The sequence below is a fragment of the Stenella coeruleoalba genome (genome assembly GCF_951394435.1).
Source record: "Stenella coeruleoalba genome assembly, chromosome: 1".
Taxonomy (NCBI): domain Eukaryota; kingdom Metazoa; phylum Chordata; class Mammalia; order Artiodactyla; family Delphinidae; genus Stenella; species Stenella coeruleoalba.
The window spans coordinates 185284480-185309110 of NC_137169.1; the positions used below are offsets into that span (position 1 = coordinate 185284480).

The 24631-nt window shown below is 38.5% G+C and overlaps 1 protein-coding gene and 1 long non-coding RNA gene across 3 annotated transcripts in view; one reads left to right on the plus strand and one right to left on the minus strand.

The window, feature by feature from the left end:
* The window catches only part of LOC307184679, a 554503-nt gene that overhangs the window by 248926 nt on the left and 280946 nt on the right, over positions 1-24631 (plus strand). The gene's annotated exons all lie outside the window — the stretch shown is intronic.
* MROH9 (maestro heat like repeat family member 9) overlaps positions 1-24631 on the minus strand; it is a gene marked incomplete at its 5' end in the record, with an annotated part of 86666 nt that overhangs the window by 14065 nt on the left and 47970 nt on the right. Inside the window, 5 exons of the mRNA XM_079937349.1 lie at positions 2207-2349; positions 3521-3686; positions 6023-6198; positions 20180-20365; positions 23651-23775. Coding sequence (XP_079793475.1) covers positions 2207-2349; positions 3521-3686; positions 6023-6198; positions 20180-20365; positions 23651-23775 — 796 coding nt within the window. The remainder of the gene's footprint in view (positions 1-2206; positions 2350-3520; positions 3687-6022; positions 6199-20179; positions 20366-23650; positions 23776-24631) is intronic.

Below are 24631 nucleotides of genomic sequence, written 5' to 3' on the forward strand. Positions count from 1 at the left end.
CTGCAGGTTTTTCTCCTTCATCACTTTCAGTATGTCCTGCCACTCCCTTCTGGCGGGTAGGGTTTCTGCTGAGAGATCAGCTGTTCACCTTATGGGGATTCCCTGGTGTGTTATTTGTTGTTTTTCCCTTGCTGCTTTTAATATGCTTTCTTTGTATTTAATTTTTGACAGTTTGATTAATATGTGTCTTGGCGTATTTCTCCTTGTATTTATCCTGTATGGGACTCTCTGTGCTTCCTGGACTTGATTAACTATTTCCTTTCCCATATTAGGGAAGTTTTCAACTATAATCTCTTCAAATATCTTTTCAGTCCCTTTCTTTTTCTCTTCTTCTTCTGGAACCCCTATAATTCGAATGTTCGTGCGTTTAATGTTGTCCCAGAGGTCTCTGAGACTGTCCTCAGTTCTTTTCATTCTTTTTTCTTTATTCTGCCCTGCAGTAGTTATTTCCACTATTTTATCTTCCAGGTCACTTATCCGTTCTTCTGCCTCAGTTATTCTGCTATTGATCCCATCTAGAGTACTTTTAATTTCATTTATTGTGTTGTTCATCGTTGCTTGTTTCATCTTTAGTTCTTCTAGGTCCTTGTTAACTGATTCTTGCATTTTTTCCATTCTATTGTCCATTCTATCTCCAAGATTTCGGATCATCCTTACTATCATTATTCTGAATTCTTTTTCAGGTAAGCTGCCTATTTCCTCTTCATTTGTTAGGTCTGGTGCATTTTTATCTTGCTCCTTTATCTGCTGTGTGTTTTTCTGTCTTCTCATTTTGCTTATCTTACTGTGTTTGGGGTCTCCTTTTTGCAGGCTGCAGGTTCGTAGTTCCTGCTGTTTTTGATATCTGTCCCCAGTGGCTAAGGTTGGTTCAGTGGGTTGTGTAGGTTTCCTGGTGGAGGGGACTAGTGCCTGTGTTGTGGTGGATGAGGCTGGATCTTGTCTCTCTAGTGGGCAGGTTCACGTCTGGTGGTGTTTTTGGGGTGTCTGTGGCCTTATTATTATTTTAGGCAGCCTCTCTGTTAATGGGTGGGGTTGTGTTCCTGTCTTGCTAGTTGTTTGGCATAGGTTGTCCAGCACTGTGGCTTGCTGGTCGTTGAGTGAAGCTGGGTGCTGGTGTTAAGATGGAGGTCTCTGGGAGATTTTCGCCGTTTGATATTATGTGGAGCTGGGAGGTCTCTTGTTGACCAGTGTCCTGAAGTTGGCTCTCCTACCTCAGAGGCAGAGCCCTGACTCCTGGCTGGAGCATCAAGAGCTTTTCATCCACACGGCTCAGAATAAAAGGGAGAAAAAGTAGAGGAAATTAGTAGAAGTATGAGGAAAGAAAGAAGGAAAGGAGGGAAGGAAGGAAGGAAGAAAGAAAGAAAGAAGCAAAGAAGGAAAGAAGGGAAGAAAGGAGGGAGGGAGGAAGGAAGGAAGGAGGGAAAGAAGGAAAAAAGACAGAAAGAAAGAAGATACAGTCAAAATAAAATAAAGTATAATAAAATTATTGAATTAAAAAATTCTTATTTAGAAAAAAAAGAACGGACGGATAGAACCTTAGGACAAATGTTGGAAGCAAAGCTATACAGACAAAATCTTACACAGAAGCATACACATACACCCTCACTAAAAGAGGTAAAGGGGGAAAAATCATAAATTTTGCTGTCAGAGACCACCTCCTCAATATGGGATGATTCGTTGTCTTTTGGGAGGTCTGAGGTCTTCTGCCAGCGTTCAGTAGGTGTTCTGTAGGAGTTGTTCCACGTGTAGATGTATTTCTGGTGTATCTGTGGGGAGGAAGGTGATCTCCGCGTCTTACTCTTCCGCCATCTTCCACTACTGTTTGTGTGCACATTATTTTTACTTTACACGTAATTTACCCTGAGAGATCACTATCAGAGTAAATGGCAGAGCTAGTACATGTCTGGTTTTGGACCTGTTTTTCCTCCCTACTCTCTCTCTGCGTGGTGGCTTCCCTTTGTGGCAGGAATAAACCGTGTTCTGTGGGAGTGGTTTTTTATATACTGCATACACATTCAGGGAAGGTCCCAGCTTACTTCTAGGTACTTAGGATAGTTACTTTTCCAAAGGCATCCTACCCTGCAGAGGAGAGAAAACTGTAATAAATGAATATACTGCACAAGGGATTATATAGTTCCACATGAACCCAAGGGAGTAGAAATATTTGACAGCTGGAAGCTCATTTCTTATACCACTAGTATCTCACAAAGTCCTGTCCTCTGTCATCAGTCTCAGGTTGCTAGTGTAATAGAGTTGAAGCATGAGGGCCATCAAGAGCTGGGGGAAAAACTGGGCCACCGCTTTCTTGTAAGAACCAATAGGCAGCAATGTGCACAGGGCCTGGGATGCCTATAAGGGAAGGAAAAAGGAGTCAAGAATGTAACCATCTCCCTTTAAACCCAGTCAGCAGTGGTGAGGTGGGTGGAAAGGCAGGGACTCTGCAACTCCTCCCCCAAATTCCTTGAAGGAAGCCTGAAGCATGCATGTGTATTCATTCATTCAATAACAGTTACTCAGTCCATTTTGAAGCAGGAACTGCACCAAGCATTCTCTGACCATGGGCTCCCAAATCACTATCAACAGTGCCTGATTGCCAAACCAGCAGGAAGCAAGCTGATTCTCAAGGAAGGCATACCTCCCAAGGCTCCATGCCTATGTGCTCATGAAGAATAGTCTTGCCAGTAACCCAGGTCCTCCCAGTGCTTCAACAATCCAGGGCAGTGAAATATTTAAGGAGGGGCATGCCAGGTCAACTAACAAATTTTTTGGTCTACTGACCACTACAATACCCACTCTATCAGAGAAACACATCTCACCACCTCACATTTGTGGAGGATTATCCAGTTTTTCCCCTCTTATATGTCTGCGAGACTTGAATTTACTCCCAGGAGTGGCGATTTGGGTGCTTGGGAGATATATAATGATGGACACAAATGAGGTTTGGCCTTCACATGCCTATCAAGAGTCTGTGTGATCTGGCTGGTGGCTACCTCTCTGATACCATCTCCTACACCTTCACCCTTGCTCAGTACTCTCCAGATGTTTTGGCCTCCTTGCTTCACTGATATACCAGGTAAGCTCCCGTCACCACGTGGCTTTTGCCCTTCTCTCTGTCTAGAACTCTCATGCCCAGATATCTGCAAGGATCACTCCCTCACCTCATTCAGGTCTCTGATTCGGTGTCACTGCAGCAGAGAGACCTGCCCTGACCAATTTACCTAAACCTTCCCTGCCACTTTCTTTTCCCCACCCCACTTTATATCTCTTCTAAGCTTTGTATCATCTGACACATAACACATTTTTTTGGTTCATTGTCTGTGTCTCTTACAAGAATGTAAGCTTCATGATCGAGGTGTGACATGTAGTAGGCATTCAATAAATATGTGTTGAGTGAATGAATGAATGAATGAATGAGAGCCAGATTGTGTCAAGGAAGTATGACTCAGACTGCGAGCAGATAGGGATTTTCACGACTAAGAAAACAACACCAGGAAAAAGAAACACTCATTGTATTATTTACCGCCACGGGCATCATGTTAGTAGTGTCAAGAGAGAAATGTCTTCTTTCCGTTTTTCTTTCTTCCGTTGTCCCAGGCTTTCCTTTCAGTATCAACAAGATTGTCTTCAGCACAAGTGGAGCCACACTTGACTCAGAACCAGCCGCCTGCCACATCAGCATCAGAGTGCTGCAAACACAGCCCCCCATCCCCGATAATGAAAATCATACGTTTTTCATTTCCTACTCAACACTGTGACACAAATCAGGAAAAGAGTCTTGGTTCTACATCTTTATAGTGCGAAGAAACTGCAGACAAGTCCAAAACTAACTGATATTCCCATTTCCAAATGATCCCATTAAGTTTCTTGTCCTTGAAAACAGGGGAAGAATTTCAATATGGTCTTGTGGAAAATACAGACTGTAAGTCTGCAAGTTCATTTCCTACTGCTATTTAAATACCTGTCCAGCTCAGTATCAGGAACTGATCAGCTTTCTGTACTCCATACTCTTCCCTCCCACCTTGTGACCTTGTTTGTCTAGGGATAATAGAGTATTTAAAAACTGGTACGGAAATACAAATTAATATATAAATAAATATATCAATTAAAAAAACTAGGTAAAAAGCTAACTAAATTAAAGAAAAACTACATAACTTAAAAATTAGAAAATTAAATTTAAAAACTAGGGCTTCCCTGGTGGCGCAGTGGTTGGGAGTCCGCCTGCCGATGCAGGAGACACGGGTTCGTGCCCCGGTCCGGGAAGATCCCACATGCCGCGGAGCGGCTGGGCCCGTGACCCATGGCCACTGAGCCTGCGTGTCCAGAGCCTGTGCTCTGCAGCGGGAGAGGCCACAACAGTGAGAGAGGCCCGCGTACCGCAAAAAAAACCAAAACAAAACACTGAGCCATTTCCCCAAATGTCACACATATAGTCAGTGACACAGATGTAACTAGAACCCTGACTTCTCAATCTCCAATTCCTGAGCTCCTTTCCCTACATACCTGTCACACTTCAAGATTATTCTTACTATTGCTCATCTTAAAAACTGCTATATGTCAAGCCATGCTGGGTTCTGAACTCTGTCGTTCTTTCTCTTTGCATTTAGGTTCCTAATATGGGGGCCTGGTCCCTCAGAACATGGACACACCTATCTCTCTAGAACCCCAGTACTCAATTGCTTTTATCTGCAGGGCTTATTCGTAGTACCATGCTTAGAACCGCATGGACATCAAATCTCTCAAGCCCTGTCTCATTCTCTTACCTCTTGATCACACCTTCTTTCTGTTTCTCTGTTTAAGCTTACCTACAAATCCCAGTTTTTCTACCTCAATCCTCACCTACTATTGCACAAGACCTGCTAGTGACTGTTTTAATTTTCACCTAATTCTAATTATGTTTGCTTTCTGTACCTCCTAAGTACACACTGTTTGTAATGGATTCATTGGAAGCTTTTATCTTATATCCATATGGGTATATTCACTCTCCTCAACAAAATGCTTGAAGGCTGGTAACTTTACACACAGTGGGTACTTAGTTCCTGAATGAGAAAACACTGAGTCTTATGAATATTTTTAGTTTCCAAGAATTTTCTAAATGGTAAAATAGGAGTTTAAGCTTCCTAAAAAATACAATCTTTAAGTTGGAAATAGAAAGTCGGTCATATAATTGGTTTAGCATTTTGTTGATTTCATTGCCCTCTTACAGACATTAACTAATTTAATCCATATAACAGCTTTATAGATGAAAAGAACTTTCCTCATTTCACAGATGAGGAAATTGAGGATCAAGGAGTTTATGAAACTTACATGATGTCACACAGGATATAAGGGTCAAGGCTGGGATGCAATTCATTTTCATTTGTTTCCAAAGCCTGAATCCTTTCCATAATGTAATTTCCTGCCTTTTATACTGTTAATAGTAGAGAAGTAATACCTTCCCTTCCAATGTACAAACTATAGAAATGCAGTGGTGTGATTTAATAAGCTCCTCTAACGTGGCTGTTAGATTCATAGTGTCACGTAGGCTCACCTTAGCATACTTTCTTCTTAAATATTTCTCATGACCCTGGATCATGAATTTCAGATAAACAGTTAAGGGACAGGGACAGGTAAAATTCCCAATTATACCTGGGAATTTGAAATGTTTTATGATTTAATTGGTGGTTGGAAATATGTCTGTCCTTCATAAATGAGAAAAAAACACTATGAATTTTATCACATGTGGGGAAAAAACCATTATAAGTTTGAGAAGAGGTTTTTCAATGTGGGATATGCAGCAGAACACAATTTAAATCCTCAGATAAATAATAGCAACAGTTATGATTTCTTGATGGTCTACTGTGTGCCACATATTTTACGAAGATATGAATACTATAGATGATCTTGTTTAAGCCTTACAATCATCCTATGTGGTACAAAAATAGATATTCTCTTTCAGAAAAAAAGAAACCAGATCTGATTTGTTCAGGTCTCTCTGACTCTGGAGACTGAACAAACTCTGTGGAAGGGGTGAGAGGGGCCTTACTTGTCTGCTGGGACTGGGTAGTCCATAAGTTGAAAGATGACCTTCTTTGGTGAAGTACGTGTCAACAAGGTAATGACCCTCAACATAACTTGCTTCAAAATGGGAGAAGCATTTCCACACAATTGTTTATAAATAACATCCACAATTTTAGACACCTGGAAAAGCAATTTCACAGGTCAACAAGAGTCTCTAGTTGCACAGCCACCTCTAACTGAGGCGTTTCTTAGACAAAAGAATTCAGTCTTTCTCAGAATGACCAAGGCAGCAATTAACATACAAATAAGCACTAGAGGAAAGCATATTTATGTGTATTACTACACAATGAAAATGTTTATTTGGATGAGAAATAAACATATGCATTTATTTTTTTCTTCCGATTTTATTGAGATATAGTTGTCATAAAGCACTGTATAAGTTTAAAGTGTATAGCATAACGATTTGACTTACATCGTGAAATTATTACCACAATAAGTTTAGTAAACATCTATCACCTCATATAGATACAAAATAAAAGGAAAAGAGAAAATATTTCCTTATGAAGAGAACTCTTAGGATTTACTCTCTCAGTAACTTTCATATATAACATAAAGCAGTGTTAATTACATTTATCATGCTGTGCATTACATCCCTAGTACTTATTTATCTTCTAACTGGAAATTACCCCTCCCACCAGCCTCTGGTAACCACAAATCTGATCTCCTTTTGAATGAGTTTGTTTATTTATTTTTGAAGTATAATTAACCTATAACACTATGTTAATTCCTGGTGCACAACATAGTGATTCTGTATTTCTATACGTTACAAAATGTTCACCATGTTAAGTGTAGTTACCATCTGTCATTGTGCAAAGATACTATATTATTCTTGATTTTATAAGTTTCCCACACTGTACATTTTGTCCCCATTACTCACCAGAGTCTATGTCTCCAGGTGAGTCCAAGTTGCCTCCTGCCTCTCTAGGAGGCTCTCCAAGATCAGTAAGTGGGTCTGACCCAGGCTCCTTTCAAATTACTGCTTCTGCCCTGGGTCTTGTGGAGCATGTGAGGTTTACTATGTCCCCTTTAAGAGTGAAGTCTTTGTTTCTAACAGCCCTCTGGCTCTCCTGAAAGCAAGCCCCACAGACCTTCAAAGCCAGATGTTCTGGGGGCCCATCTTTCTGGTGCAGGACCCCCAGGCTGGGTAGCCCAATGTGGGGTTTCGACCCCTCGCTCCTTAGGCAGAACCTCTGAAATTGTGATTATCCTCCTGTTTGTGGTTCGCCTCCTTGGGGGTGTGGATATTGACTATACAGTGTCTCTGCCCTTCCTACTCATCTCATTGTGCTTCCTTCTTTACAGCTTTAGTTGTAGATTTTTTCTGCTAGTTTTCTGGTCTTTCTCATCAATAGTTGCTCTGTAAATAGTTGTAATTTTGGTGTACCTGTTGGAGTAGGTGAGCTCAGGGCTCTCCTATTCTGCCATCTTGGCTGCCTCCCAATCTATATGCATTTATGGATAGTGGGAGAATACCCATGTTTTTTTTAAAAAAAGTTTATTTTGGATGGGTAGACTTTATTGTATAAAACATATAAGCTCAATTCAAAAAGCATATGTACAATATAATTTGAGTCCTTTAAAAAGAAAGTCAAAATAATGGAACAGAATAACAAGAGAACAATATACTTCTGAAAACATTTTGACAATTAAAGGAGATATGCATCTATATTTTGAAGGAGTGAACTATGTGTTGAGGGAATGGACTAGAATGGTAAAAACTGAATCATAATCTTTCAAATTTTCTTTATAGGCTCCAAGTTAGTTTTATTTTTTCCTTGTTTTCTGGCTGTATTCTTTTTTTTAAAAAATTATTATTATTTTTAACATCTTATAGGAGTATAATTGCTTTACAATGGTGTGTTAGTTTCTGCTTTATAACAAAGTGAATCAGTTATACATGTACATATGTTCCCATATCTCTTCCCTCTTGCGTCTCCCTCCCTCCCACCCTCCCTATCCCACCCCTCTAGGTGGTCACAAACCATTGAGCTGATCTCCCTGTGCTATGCAGCTGCTTCCCACTTGCTATCTATTTTACGTTTGGTAGTATATATGTATACTCTAGTATACATGTAGTATAGTAGTATATATGTAGTATATATGTATACTACCATATATGTATATATGGTAGTATATATGCCACTCTCTCACTTTGTCCCAGCTTATCCTTCCCCCTCCTCATATCCTCAAGTCCATTCTCTAGTAGGTCTGTGTCTTTATTCCTGTCTTACCCCTAGGTTCTTCATGACCTTTTTTTTTTCCCCCTTAGATTCCATATATATGTGTTAGCATACGGTACTTGTTTTTATCTTTCTGACTTACTTCACTCTGTATGACAGACTCTAGGTCCATCCACCTCACTACAAATATCTCAATTTTGTTTCTTTTCATGGCTTGGTAATATTCCACTGTATATATGTGCCACATCTTCTTTATCCATTCATCTGATGATGGACACTTAGGTTGCTTCCATGTCCTGGCTATTGTAAATAGAGCTGCAATGAACATTTTGGTACATGACTCTTTTTGAATTATGGTTTTCTCTGGGTATATGCCCAGTAGGGGGGTTGCTGGGTCATATGGTATTTCTATTTGTAGTTTTTTAAGGCACCTCCATACTGTTCTCCACAGTGGCTGTAACAATTTACATTCCCACCAACAGAGCAAGAGTGTTCCCTTTTCTCCACACCCTCTCCAGCATTGTTTCTAGATTTTTTGATGATGGCCATTCTGACTGGTGTGAGATGATATCTTATTGTAGTTTTGATTTGCATTTCTCTAATGATTAGTGATGTTGAGCATTCTTTCATGTGTTTGTTGGCAGTCTGTATATCTTCTTTGGAGAAATGTCTATTTAGGTCTTCTGCCCATTTTTGGATTGGGTTGTTTGTTTTTTGTTATGGAGCTGCATGAGCTGCTTGTAAATCTTGGAGATTAATCCTTTGTCGGTTGCTTCATTTGCAAATATTTTCTCCCATTCTGAGGGTTGTCTTTTGGTCTTGTTTATGGTTTCCTTTGCCGTGCAAAAGCTTTGAAGTTTCATTAGGTCCCATTTGTTTATTTTTGTTTTTATTTCCATTTCTCTAGGAGGTGGGCCAAAAAGGATCTTGCTGTGATTTATGTCATAGAGTGTTCTGCCTATGTTTTCTCTAAGAGTTTGATAGTGTCTGGCCTTACATTTAGGTCTTTAATCCAAAAAATTATTATTGAAATATAGTTTGTGTTAGTTTCAGGTATACATCACAGTAATTCAGTAATTCTTTTTCACATTCTTTTTCCTTATAGGTTATTACAAAATATTGAGTATAGTTCCCTGTGCTATACAGTAGATCCCTGTTGATTATCTATTTTACATACAGTAGTATAAATATATTTGTCCCAACCTCCTAATTTATCCTTCCCCCCAACTTCCCCTTTGCTAACCATGTTTCGCTTTCTATATCTATGAGTCACTTTCAACTTTGTAAGTAAGTTCATATGTATCTGTTTTTTTTTTAGATTCCACATATAAGCGATATCACATGATATTTCTCTTACTTGTATGGTTTATTTCACTTAGTATGATAATCTCTAGGTCCATCCATGTTGCTGCAAATGGCATCATTTCATTCTTTTTTACGGCTGAGTAATATTCCATTGGATATATATATACCACACGTCTTTATCCATTCATCTGTCGATGGAAATTTAGGTTGCTTCCATGTCTTAGCTATTGTAAATGGTGCTGCAGTGAATATTGGGGTGCATGTTACTTTTTGAATTACAGTTTTATCTAGATATGTGCCCAGAAGTGGAATTTCTGGATCATCGGTACCTCTATTTTTAGTTTTTTACAGAACCTTCATACTGTTGTCCACAGTGGCTGCACCAATTTAAATTCCCACTTAGAGTGTAGGAGGGTTCCTTTTTCTCCATATCCTCTCCAGCATTTATTATTTGTAGACTTTTTTTTGAAATAAATTTATTTATTTATGTATTTATTTTTGGCTGCATTGGGTCTTCATTGTTGCATACGAGCTCTCTCTACTTGCAGTGAGCCAGGGCTACTCTTTGTTGCGGTGTGTGGGCTTCTCATTGTGGTGGCTTCTCTTGTTGCGGAGCATGGGCTCTCCTCTTGTGGGCTTCAGTAGTTGCTGCATGTGGGCTCAGAAGTTGTGGCTCACAGGCTCAGTAGTCATGGCTTGTGGGCTCTAGAGTGCAGGCTCAGTAGTTTTGGTGCATGGGTTTAGTTGCTCCATGGCATGTGGGATCTTCCTGGACGAGGGCTTGAACCCGTGTCCCCTGCATTGACAAGAGGATTCTTAGCCACTTTACAACCAGGGAAGTCCCTCTTTGTAGACTTTTTGATGATGGCCATACTGAATGGTGTGAGGTGATACTTTATTGTAGTTTTCATTTGCATTTCTCTAATAATTAGTGATATTAAGTATCTTTTCATCTGCCTGTTGGCCATCTGTATATCTTCTTTGGAGAAATGCCTATTTAGATCTGCCCATTTTTTGATTGAGTTATTTGTGTTTTTTTTGATGTTGAGCTGCATGAGCTGTTTGTATATTTTGGAAATGAAACTCTTTTTGGTTGCAAATATTTTCTCCATTCTGTAGGCTGTATTTTGTTGTACTTATAGTTTCCTTTGGTGTACAAAAGCTTTTACATTTAATTAGATCTCATTTGTTTATTTTTGTTTTTATTTCCATTACTCTAGGAGACTGATCTGAAAAGATATTGCTGAGATTTATGTCAAAGAATGTTCTGCCTATGATTTACTCTAGGAGTTTTATAGTATCTGGCCTTACGTTTAGGTCTTTAATCCATTTTGAGTTTGTTTTTTTATATGGTGGTAGAGAATGTTCTATCTCACTCTTTTACATGTAGCTGTCCAGATTTCTCAGCACCATTTGTTAAAGAGATTGTCTTTTCTCCATTGTATATTCTTGTCTCCTATGTCATAGATTAATTGACCATAGGTGGGTTTATTTCTGGGCTTTTTATCCTGTTACATTGATCTGTATGTCTGTTTTTGTGCCAGGACCATACTGTTTTGACTACTGTAGCTTTGTAGTATAGAATGAGTTCTGAAGTGTTCCTTACTCTGCAGTGTTTTTGAAGTTTCAGCAGTATAGATGTTTTCTCTATATGTTTGGTATAATTTGCCTGTGAAGCCATCTGGTCTGGGACTTTTGTTTGTTGGGAGTTGTTCTGTTTTAATTTTTGAATTTTAATTAATTTATTTATAAAGCAGGTTCTTATTAGTCATCAGTTTTATACACATCAGTGTATACATGTCAATCCCAATCGCCCAATTCATCACACCACCACCCTGACCCCCTGCCGCTTTCCCCCCTTGGTGTCCATAAGTTTGTTCTCTACATCTGTGTCTCAATTTCTGCACTGCAAACCGGTTCATCTGTACCATTTTTCTAGGTTCCACATATATGTGTTAATATACTATATTTGTTTTTCTCTTTCTGACTTACTTCACTCTCTATGACAGTATCTAGATCCATCCATGTCTCAACAAATGACCCAATTCGTTCCTTTTTATGGCTGAATAATATTCCACTGTATATATGTAACACATCTTCTTTATCCATTTGTCTGTCGATGGGAATTTAGGTTGCTTCCATGACCTGGCTATTGTAAATAGTGCTGCAATGAACATTGGGGTACATGTGTCTTTTTGAATTATGGTTTTCTCTGGGTATAAGCCCAGTAGTGGGATTGCAGGATCATATGGTAATTCTATTTTTAGTTTTTTAAGGAACCCCCATACTGTTCTCCATAGTGGCTGTATCAATTTACATTCCCACCAACAGTGCAAGAGTGTTCCCTTTTCTCCACACCCTCTCCAGCATTTATTGTTTCTAGATTTTTTGATGATGGGCATTCTAACTGGTGTGAGATGACATCTCATTGTAGTTTTGATTTGCATTTCTCTAATGATTAATGATGTTGAGCATTCTTTCATGTGTTTGTCGGCAGTCTGTATATCTTCTTCGGAGAAATGTCTATTTAGGTCTTCCGCCCATCTTTGGATTGGGTTGCTTGTTTTTTTGATATTGAGCTGCATGAGCTACTTGTAAACTTTGGAGATTAATCCTTTGTCAGTTGCTTCATTTGCAAATATTTTCTCCCATTCTGAGGGTTGTCTTTTGGTCTTGTTTATGGTTTCCTTTGCCGTGCAAAAGCTTTGAAGTTTCATTTGGTCCCATTTGTTTATTTTTGTTTTTATTTCCATTTCTCTAGGAGGTGGGTCTAAAAGGATCTTGCTGTGATTTATGTCACAGAGTGTTCTTCCTATGTTTTCCTCTAAGAGTTTTATAGTGTCCAGTCTTACATTTAGGTCTCAAATCCATTTTGAGTTTGTTTTTGTGTATGGTGTTAGGGAGTGTTCTAATTTCATTCTTTTCCATATAGCTGTCCAGTTTTCCCAGCACCACTTATTGAAGAGACTGTCTTTTCTCCATTGTATATCCTTCCCTATTTTGTCACAGATTAGTTGACCATAGGTGCGTGGGTTTATCTCTGGGCTTTCTGTCTTGTTCCATTGATCTATCTTTCTGCTTTTGTGCCAGTACCATATTGTCTTGATTACTGTAGCTTTGTAGTATAGTCTGAAGGCAGGGAGTCTGATTCTTCCAGCTCCATTTTTTTCCCTCAAGACTGCTTTGGCTATTTGGAGTCTTTTGTGTCTCCATACAAATTTTAAGATTTTTTGTTCTGGTTCCGTAAAAAAATGCCATTGGTAATATGATAGGGATTGCATTGAATGTGTAGATTGCTTGGGGTAGTATAGTCATTTTCAAAATATTGATTCTTCCAATCAAAGAACATGGTATATCTCTCCATCTGTTGGTATCATCTTTAATTTCTTTCATCAGTGTCTTATAGTTTTCTACATAAAGTTCTTTTTTCTCCCTAGGTAGGTTTATTCCTAGGTATTTTATTCTTTTTCTTGCAGTGGTAAATGGGAGTGTTTCCTTAATTTCTCTTTCAGATTTTTCATCATTGGTGTATAGGAATGCAAGAGATTTCTGTGCATTAATTTTGTATCCTGCAACTTTACCAAATTCATTGATTAGCTCTAGTAGTTTTCTGGTGGCATCTTTAGGATTCTCTATGTATAGTATCATGTCATCTGCAAACAGTGACAGTTTTACTTCTTCTTTTCCAATTTGTATTCCTTTTATTTCTTTTTCTTCTCTGACTGCCGTGGCTAGGACTTCCAAAACTATCTTGAATAATAGTGGTGAGAGTGGACATCTTTGTCTTGTTACTGATCTTAGAGGAAATGCTTTCAGTTTTTCACCATTGAGAATGATGTTTGCTGTGGATTTGTCATATATGGCCTTTTTATGTTCAGGTAGGTTCCCTCTATGCCCACTTTCTGGAGAGTTTTTATCATAAATGAGTATTGAAGTTTGTCGGAAGCTTTTTCTGCATCTATTGAGATGATCATATGGTTTTTATTCTTCAATTTGTTAATATGATGTATCACATTGATTGATTTGCATATATCGAGGAATCCTTGCATCCCTGGGATAAATCCCACTTGATCATGGTGTATGACCCGTTTAATGTGTTGTTGTATTCTGTTTGCTAGTATTTTGTTGAGGATTTTTGCATCTATATTCATCAGTGATATTGGTCTGTAATTTTCTTTTTTTGTAGTATTTTTGTCTGGTTTTGGTATCAGGGTGATGGTGGCCTAATAGAATGAGTTTGGGAGTGTTCCTTCCTTCGCAGTTTTTTGGAAGAGTTTGAGAAGGATGGGTGCTAACTCTTCTCTAAATGTATGATAGAATTCACCTGTGAAGCCATCTGGTCCTGGACTTTCGTTTGTTGGAAGATTTTTATTCACGGTTTCAATTTCATGACTTGTGATTTGTCTGTTCATATTTTCTATTTCTTACTGGTTCAGTCTTTGCAGGTTGTACCTTTCTAAGAGTTTGTCCCTTTCTTCTAGGTTGTCCATTTTATTGGCATACAGTTGCTTGTAGTAATGTCTTATGGTCCTTTGTATTTCTGTGGTGTCTGTTATACCTTCTCCTTTTTCATTTCTAATTTTATTGATTTGGACCCTCTAGTTTTTCTTCTTGGTGAGGCGGCTAAAGGTTTATCACTTTTAAAAATGTTTTCAGATAATGAGCTTTTATTTTCATTAATCTTTTCTACTGCTTCCTTGGTCTCTATTTCATTTATTTCTGCTCTGAACTTTATGATTTCTTTCCACCTAGTAACTTTGGGTTTGGTTTGTTTTTCTTTCTCTAGTTGCTTTAGGTGTAAGGTTAGGTTGTTCATTTGAGATTTTTCTTGTTTTCTGAAGTAAGCTTGTATCGCTACAGACTTCCCTGTTAGAACTCCTTTTGCTGCATCCCATAGATTTTGGATCGTTGTTTTCATTTTTATCTGTCTCTAGGTATTTTTTGATTTCCTCTTTGATTTCTTCAGTGATCTATTTGTTGTTTAGTAGCATATTGTTTAGCATCCATGTGTTTGTGTTTTTTACAGTGTTTTCTTATAGTTGATTTCTAATCTCATAGAATTGTGGGTGGAATAAATGCTTGATATGATTTCAGTTTTCTTAAATTTACTCAGGCTTGCTTTGTGGCTAGCATGTGATCTATCCTGGAGAATATTCCATGTAAACTTGAAAAGAATGTGTATTCTACTTCTTTCAGATGGAATGCTCTTTAAATGTCAATTAAGTCCATCTGGTCTAATCAGTCATTTAACACTATTATTGTGTTACTGTTAATTTCTCCTTTTTTGTCTGATAATGTTTGCCTTGTACATTGAGGTGCTCCTATGTTGGGGGCCTAAAAATTTACAATTGTTGTTTCTTCTTCTTGGGTTGATCCCTTGATCATTATGTAGTGTCCTTCCTTGTCTCTGGTAACAGTCTTTATATTAAAGTCTATTTTGTCTGATATGAGTATTGCTACTCCCACTCTCTTTTGATTTCCATTTGCATGGAATATCTTTTTCCATCCCCTCACTTTCAGTCTTTATGTGTCCCTAGATCTGAAGTGGGTATCTTGTAGGCAACGTATATATGAGTCTTATTTTTGTATCCATTCAGCCAATCTGCGTCATTTGGTTGGAGCATTTAACCCATCTACATTTAAGGTAATTATTGATATGGATGTTCTTATTGCCAGTTTGTTAATTGTTTTGAATTTGTTTTCTGTAGGTCTTTTTTCTTTCCCTTTCCTCTTTTGTTCTCTTCTCTTGTGATTTGATGACTATCCTTAGTGTTGTGTTTGGATTCCTTTTTCTTTTTTGTGTTTATATCCATTATAGATTTTTGTTTTGCAGTTACCATGAGGTTTTGGTATAGTAGTCTCTCTCTATATATATATACACACACATGATTGCTTTACGTTGCTGATATCTTAATTTCAAATGCATTTAAAATATCTTGCATTTGTACTCTCCTCCTCTCATGATTACTGATTTTGAGATCATATTTGTGTGTGGATAATTTCCTACATTTACTGTAAGTTTGCCTTTACAGGTGAGCTACCACTCTCATAATTTTCTTGTTTCTAGTTGTGGCCTTTTCTTTTCCACTTAGAGCAGTTCCTTTAGCATTTATTGTAAAGCTCGTTTGGTGGTGCTGAGTTCTTTTAGCTTTTGCTTGTCTGTAAAGCTTTTGATTTCTCTATTGAATCTGAACGAGAGCCTTGCTGGGTAGGGTATTCTTGGTTGTAGGTTTTTCCCTTTCATCACTTTAAATATATCATGCCACCCACTTCTGGCCTGCAGAGTTTCTGCTGACAAATCAGCTGATTCCCTTGTACGTTATTTTTTTGCTTTTCCCTTGTTGCTTTTAACGTTTTCTCTGTCTTTAATTTTTGTCCATTTGATTACTATGTGTTTAGGTGTGTTCTTCCTTGAGTTAATCCTTTATGGGATTCTCTGTGCTTCCTGAACTTGGGTGATTGTTTCCTTTCCCATGTAAGGGAAGTTTTCAGCTATTATCTCTTCAAATATTTTCTCAGGCCATTTCTCTCCCCCTTTATTTCTGGGACCTCTATAATGTGAATGTTGGTGCCTATGACCTTGTCCCAGAGGTCTCTTAAACTGTCTCCATTTACTTTCATTCTATTTTCTTTATTCTGCTCTGAAGCGGTGATTTCCACCACTCTGTCTTCCAGCTCACTGATTCATTCTTCTGCCTCATTTATTCTGCTATTAATTCCTTCTAGTGTATTTTTCATTTCAGTTATTGTATTCTTATTTTCTAACTCTCTGATGAAAAGTTCTTGTAATTTCTTGCTCTGTGCATCCATTCTTTTCCCGAGTTCTTGGATCATCTTTAAGTTCATTACTCTGAACTCTTTCTTGGGTAGATTGCCTATCTCCATTTCACTTAGTTGTTCTTCTGGGGTTTTATCTTGTTCATTTTGTCTGGAATATATTCCTTTGCCATCTCTTTTTTTTAAATTTCTATTTGTATTTAATTTCTGTAGTAGCTTAGTTATGTTTCTCAACCTTGAAGAAGTGGCCCTCAGTAGGGGATGTCCTTTGTGTCACAGCAATACACTTTCCTCTTATCACCAAATGGCCAGGGACTAGCGGGTCCCAGGGTAGGTTCTGACCTGTGTTTGTACACTCAGTTCTGCAGCCTGTGGGATCATAATTTTCTTGCTTCTGGTGCCTGCCTCTTGGTGGGTGAGGCTGGTTTAGAGGCTTGTGCAGGCTTCCTGGTGAGAGGATCCAGTGCCTGCCTTCTGGTTGGTGGACCTGGGTCTTGGTCCTCTTGTGGGCAGGGCCATGTCAAGGGGTGTGTCTATTCGTGGCTATGGGCTCAGGAAGTCTTTAGACAGCATGTTTGCTGATGGGTGTGGCTGTGTTCCCACCTTGTTGGTTGTTTGGCCTGAGGAATCCCAACACTGGAGCCCACAGGCTGTTGGGTGAGGCCAGATCTCAGTGCCAAGGACCCAAGCAAGATATCTTCCTCCAGCCAGAGTTCACATAGATGAACACTCCCTGATATGTCCACCACCAGCTTTTATGACCCCAGAGAGAGCCACAGCTGCTCCCTGCCTTCCCAGGAGACCCTCCAAGACCAGCAGGTAAGTCTGGCCCAGGCTTCTATGAAATCACTGTTTTGCCCTGGGTCCCAGTATGCACAAGAACTTGTGTGTGCCAAGACTGGAGTCTCTGTTTCCCCCAGTCCTATGGAGCTCCTGCAGTCAAGCTCCATTGGCCTTCAAAGCCAAATACTCAGGGAGCTCCACCTCCTGATTCTGAGGAGACTGCCATGGAGCTCAGAGCTCTCACTCCTGTGGGAGAACTTATGTGATATGATTATTCTCCAGTTTGTGGGTTGCCCACCTGGATGGTATGGGATTTGGTTATATCACTATTGTGCCCCTTGTACCATCTCATTGTGGTTTCTTCTTTGTGTCTTTGGATGTAGAATATCTTTTTTAAAATAGATCTTTATTGGAGTATAATTGCTTCACAATACTGTGTTAGTTTCTGTTGCACAACAAAGCGAATCAGCCATATGCATACACATGTCCCCATATCCCCTCCCTCTTGAGCCTCCCTCCCACCCTCCCTATCCCATCCCTCTAGGTCATCACAAAGCACTGAGCCGATTTCCCTGTGCTATGTGGCTGCTTCCCACCAGCCAACTGTTTTACGTTCGGTAGTGTATATATGTCGATGCTACTCTCACTTTGCCCCAGCTTCGCCCTCCCACCCCATGTCCTCAAATCCATTTTCTATGTCTACCTCTTTATTCCTGCCTTGCAATATCTTTTTTGGTAGGCTCCCATCTTTTTTGTCAGTTGTTGTTCAGCAGTTGTGATTTTGGTGTACTTGTGAGAGGAGGTGAACTCGGGTCTTTCTACTCCACCATCTTGTCTTCAATCCCTCTTCATGTTTGAATAAGGAGAGTTTTAGCTAGACCTGGAATTTTTCTCAAACCAATGGTTGTATATTCAACATCAAATTTAATCTACCCAGATCACCTCACTTCTTATTTTGAAAGTACTTCTCAGAGACCATAAGCTGAAAAGTTGTTTGATGTAAATTTACATTCCATTGCAATTGCCTCGTATACAATTGAATTATCTGTGTCCAACCCTCTACTCTAAACAAACAAAATGAAGTGTTCATTGTAAAACATTCATCCCACCACATATGCTCCAAGGTAAACATGAAATGGGAGACATAAACCAGTGATCTTCTCCAGAGTTCTCTTAACTATTGGGTTTAGAGCTTTTTCTTCTCATCCTCTTCCTCCTACTTTAAATGCAGCATGCCCCTAAAACAAGCCAGCTATGTTACTGTATGCTCAATTGTAGAAATGATGATTTCCTTCAGTCCTCAAGGAAAGACGTGCTGTGTTAGATTTATTTAGAAATAGTAAGCCCACAAACTATACTTGCAATTTAGGAGATTTTCAGGATAATTTTAATGCAATTTTTCATTATAACTGACTTTAGAATCCAACCCTGTTTAAGCCAAGAATCCAGTGTATTCAGTAGTTCAATTGTTTGTGGGAGCTGGGGTGGGGAAATAAGTTGCTGAACCCCATTTTTGTTCAGTTTATTTCTCCATGTTTAATGATTTCATTGTAGCACAGGCTAGGTTTCCACATCTAGTTTTCCAATTGGCTTCTTGTCTTCTCTAGGACCTGATATGGTTTTACCTAGCCTCCTTTTCTCACTGCATGAGAGGAGAACTTTTATTTTGTTAAAGAAATAACTGCTGCCCTCCAGCTTTCCCCTTGGTCTGCATGCCTTTTGGAATGCTCCTGTCTGTAGAAGCATGAGAGTTTGTAAGAAGCATTATTTCCCCTTTCCTGCTCTCTGAGTTTGAGTGCAAGCACTCAGTTTATCTACAATCACATAACACTGCTATGTCAGGAGAGGGAACTGGGAGTTCAGCCCTTATGTCTCCATCAGGGCTGGTTTCATGGGCATGTGACCTGTGCTTTTGCACAAGGTCCTTCACTTTGTTTAAACCTCTGCTGTCGTCATATTGAAATTTTTAATAAGTTTTTCCTTGAGTTTGTGTTTTGTAAGTGAAGTCCCATGGGACAATGGAGCCTCTGTGTGTGTGTGTGTGTGTGTGTGTGTGTGTGTGTGTGTGTGTGTGTGTGTGTGTGTGTGTGTGTGTGTGTGTGGCAGTATGAGAGTCAGCTACAGTTCCTGCAGCCTCATTCAGAGGCAGCATTCACAATTCCCTAAGAACACAGAATTCCAGTAGACCCATGATGTGCAGGGGTTAAGTGGGAAATCAAAGCAGGTATAAGATAAACATCTATTGATGCCTCAACCACTTAGGCTGAAAATGATGACATAGAAGGAAAGAGAAAGATGTGGCAATCCATAAATTCTTTTCCTTTCAATCTTTCCTTACTCACGAACAAAATGAAGATAGTGTTAATAGAATGTGTGAATGACAAGGAGTGAAATAAAGACAATTAAGGTAGTTTTGTGTAGTGTTTACCACTCTTCTGGTAATAGTAAAATACATATGCATGCATGAAATATGAATTGTAGTATTTTGTTAAGTTGTGTGCTCTTATATTTGCAGCTATGATTGGCATTGCACAATAGAAAGATGGATGGCAAAATGCATGCTAATATTATAAAATTTTAGTTTTTTTTTAACTTAGAAAATAACAACACCATGACAAATTGAGAGAGAGAGAGATATGTTTCTACATCTAATATTTTTCTACATCTAATAGTAGTTTTTTTCTATGTTTTGAATAAGAAGCCCCACATTTCAGTTTGCACTGGGCCCCACAAATTATGTGGCCAGCCCTACCGCTAGCTGAGGGTTCTTAAAACTTTCCTTAATGGTTACACAGGGGATTTCAATTACAGTTACACAGGGGATTTCAATTACAGTTGTACTATTTTATTGTTGTTAAAGCATTTCTTTAAAATTTGAAGCAAGTATAGCAAAATGTACAATTTGGTGTGATTGGTGAGTGAATGTTCATTACATTATTTTGAAACTTTTCTGTATGCTTGAAATATTTCACACAAAAGCCTCATTTTATTGAAGTGACATAATGAACAATGGCAAGAAATATATATGAAAAGAAGTAGGCATATAACAAAGACAGTAAGAGCCCATTAGAGAATACATTCTGCACTCCCCTGCTCATTGTCAAGTATCTTACCATGGTGACCTTATGGGCATAATATTCCAGAGTCAGTTTCAGTATGGTTGCTGCCTCGCATGCAGTTGTTTGATCAGGTGCAGAGAGTTTCATCAGGAGACTCCACACAAAGTCAGTTAGCAAGCGTGGCAATAGGGTTTGTCCTACACTCTGAAACCAAAAAGGAGAGTCATGATCTCAGGCCTTACTTATATCAAGAGAAGCAAGACAGCTGAACCCAGACATCCTGAGGGAAGCTTCAGGGCCAGGCAGGGCCATATGATTTTTGTGGGCCCTAGGCACCTTTGCTGCTGTGGGCCTTTTCCTCCATTAAAAAATATTAAAAATTATATTTTACAATTGTGTTGCTATTAAGATGACTGTAATTCAAGTTGAATTATATATTTTTTTTCATCTGATTTTTAAAGCAATTAAAACATTTTTATCTGAATAAGTCAGCTCTGGGGGCAAGCCAGGGAGAAGTGGAAAATCATGGCATTGCAATTCAGAAGAACCATAAAATATTGATTTTATCCCATTTCAGCTATTCAAATACTAGAAATTATTGTGAACTTCAGCTTTGGAAATGAATTTGCTCAGATCAGAAACAAGCATGATTTGTAGAAGATGAAGGAAAGGATGGGGTAAGAAAGGCAGGGTCATTCAGAGGTGTGGACTTTTTCTCAGAGGAGTATCAAGAAGTGGGAAGAGAAAAAAAGGCCCATATGTCCACGATTGAGGTAGAACAACTACAATTCAAACAATCTCTTTCTGAAGTTAGAGGAATATCCATGGGCCATAAAATGTGAAAAAAATCACAATATTATGGATCTCTCAATTAAGAAAGATGAATGAACCACATTTCCTCCTTTTGTATATGTGTGTGTGTGTGTATATATATATATATATTCAAAAAATATATATTCAAAATTTTCCTTTATGTGTGTGTGTGTGTGCCATTCTCTAAAATACAGAAAGTACTCAATATTGCTAATAAAAGCTTTTCTCCATCCCGATTAAAGGAATTGAGCATAGCTCTTTCTGGTCAATAGGGAAGGACTGAGGTCTGAGTGAAAATTGATGACCACCGGGCTCCCTCCTACTGGACAGAGGGGTGAGGGATAGTATTTTTGGAAAGCTATGAAAGATGGATAAAGGAGGGTCACTAAGGCTTGGTGAGGTGAACTGAATATTATAAATAGTTTGCTCTACTTTGAGAAAGCCAGATTTAATTATATAAGATGTTGAATTTTAAAAAATCATTGGAAGAGGGAATATTCTCTTTTGCATATTTTTTTATTCAACAAAATATTTTAGTTTGGTGTCTATTAAAATGTTGTAGAAGGAGCAATTCCTAGTGAAACGTAGAGATAGTGTTAGAGGTTTCTGGTATGTCAAGGTTGAACAAAGAAGAACAAACCTGACTCCATATTGGATCTATTCCTTCAGCTCTAGCCTTTGTGCTCCATTGCCTGTGCTTAGTTATGCTAGCTTTGCACCTTTGTCTCAAACAGTAAGAGAATGTGGCCTATAGCCTGGAATATACATACTAACCCTTTCTCAATATTCTGCCTCCCAGGCTTGACCTTTAAATGTATAACACGTTTCCATTCATATAGAGATAAAAAGTGCAGAATAGAAAATTATAGTTGTCTTGTTGGAGGTTTACGGGAACATTGTTACCAGACCTATCTGGACAGCTGCAAGAACAAAGGATTTCAGCACCAGTTAGTTTGTAGCAACCAGTCACACCTCCCCTCCCCTTTTAATGTAAAAGAAGCCTGAATTCTAACTCGGGTAAGATGGTTCTTTGGGACACTAGTCCACCATCTTCTTGGTCTGCTGGCTTTTCAAATAAAGTCACTATTTCTTGCCCTAACACCTTGTCTTTTGATTTATTGGTCTATTGTGCAGCGAACAGTATGAGTTTGGACTCAGTAACAAAGTATAGATATGACAGTAGAGTATCAAATGATAGGGCTCCCTTTATAAAATGTGATCTAGCTCTCTTGGCTAAAAACCTTGATGCTTTTCCTCCTATTTGCATCCTTAGGACTTTGTCTTTGGATATGGTCCTCTTGGTTTCCTTACTACAACCTTAGATTCTCTCACCCATTTGTCCCAATCTACCTCTGAAAGTACCTACCTCAGGATTTTCCAGCTACCACTCTTGCACACAGTGCTAGTACTAGGCCTGCTTTGATCTCACAATTGAGAACTGAATCACAGGTCAGGAACACAGGACCCAGGACACCCTCCCCCAAATCCAAGGATTTCTAAATCTGATGGACATTAAACTCAGAAAAGAGAGGATGCTAAACTGGAAGTGGAGATAGTAAGACCCATGAATCACTTGGAAGAGACCCTGAGGAAGCTGCCAGTCTTAGGCTAACTAGCCTAGTTGTGGGGCTCAGGAGTTCAGTTCCAGGGCTCTGGAGTGAAGCATGGAAGGATGTAAAAGGATTTTCTAGTAAACCTCTACAGATGCCTGGTTTCTTCACTTAAATAGACAACTTTGTAGTCAGCCAGGTTTGTGACTTTTGAGGGGAGGTGGATTATGAATAATGCTTGATTTTGGAAAGATGCATCATCATGAAGATGCATATATAGGATATCTATGTGGTATTTTTGATTGTATTATTTGAGGTATATTGTTTTCATATCTCCTCAGCCTCCCACAATTCTATCTACCTCAGCCATGGGAGGGCAAGGCACTGCTTTATGCATGTACCTTTAGGAGGAGCCATAAGACCCTCCCAACTCAAGAGATGAGCTAGCCTGAAGAGCCTCCCCAGCAGGCTTTGCTGAACTGTTGACTCAATGTGTGTACCTAGACAGCCATCTGTTGGACAGCACAACTTAGGCGCCAGTGACCTCTCAAGCATATGAATAAGCCCATATACTTTGAAGAAGGTGAGGGAATGTATACAGTTATAGAGCCTCATGATTTTCCCCAAAGGTTGGGTCAGTGTAAAAATTATTTACTTGGTCCTGAGGTTTATCACTTGAACTTTTAAAAAAATTTAAATTTAAGAGGTTTTTAAAATGTAAATCGCATTATTTTGATTTTGCTGAATAAATTATAATAACATTAAAAAGGCTGTTAATTGTTGACTTCATTAATTTTGCTAGAAAATCAGAAGTTTCCCATCTTTAATAACTTATTAGCCAAACAATAAGAAGCATAACAACTAGGAAACACCTATCTCATTTGCATTCTGTAAGGATTAGGTAAAATAATATAAATTGTTATATTCTGGAATAATAGGCATAATTCTCATTAATAGAGATGAAAATCAGGAAGCCAAATACTCTATCATTTACTCTTTGCTTTACTGAATTTAAATAAAACAGAAAAAATCTATTAAAAATATAAATTTTGTTGAAATAAGTTACCACTAAAAGTAATAATACACATGAAACAAAAGCCATAGGATAAAGTGGGGGCTAAGTTACCTGAGCAATTTTACTTTTGTCTCTTTGCAAGATCTTGGGTAGAAATTCTATATCAGAGGGAGAAGGCAGGAAGCAATGACTTCCAGGCTTATCATACTTTGTACTTTTATTTTTTGCAATATCCGCTGTATTAAGGAAAAGAGTTTAAGGTTTTTATTTGATCACTGGTTCCTCTATAACATTGCTATTTCCAATTTCCTCTTCCTGCCCAATTCTGGAAGTCTAAAGTTTCTGAATGTTTAACTCTCTGCTAACAGTTTAGTCACATAAAATACTATGACTACATTGACCCAGAGTTTAAAAAGTGTTTAAGAGAGGCCTCTTTGAAATATGAATAAAGGACATAGATAATTTTAATAAGTTGACCAAATATCAAGTACATTTAGGCCATCAAATGCATTGTTCAGTGCAATGGAAGAGCTACTGCTAAGTTGGGGTGTCTATTGGTAAAAGAGCAGACTTGGAGGCATTTTGCAAAGAGCTAGGGGAGTGATACAGCAAGAAAGAGAAAAGCCCTCAACATAAGCTTCAGGTGCAGATGTCTTTTGTTCTACAGAAGGTAGGTTTTAAATGACTTTGCTTGTTTGCTAACAGCTTTATAGAGATATAACCAATATGCAACATAGTTAAAGTGTCTAATTTGGTAAGTTAATATATATGTATGTGCCCATAAACATCACTGCAATAAAAAAAGATTTATTCCCTCCAAAAGTTTCCTCATGTCCTTTTGTAATTGATCAAACCTGCTCCCAGATCCCACTCCCCGATTCAAAGGCAGGCACTGATCTACATTCTGTCAAGTTTGTATTTTCCAGTTTTATATAAGTGGAACCATTTAGTATATACTCTTTTGTTGTTTGGAATCTTTCATTTAGCAAAATTATTTGCAATCCATCCATGTTTTTTCTTGTATCAGTAGTCGTAGTGATGGATACTATTCCACTGTACATATACACCATCATCTGCTTATTCATTCACCTT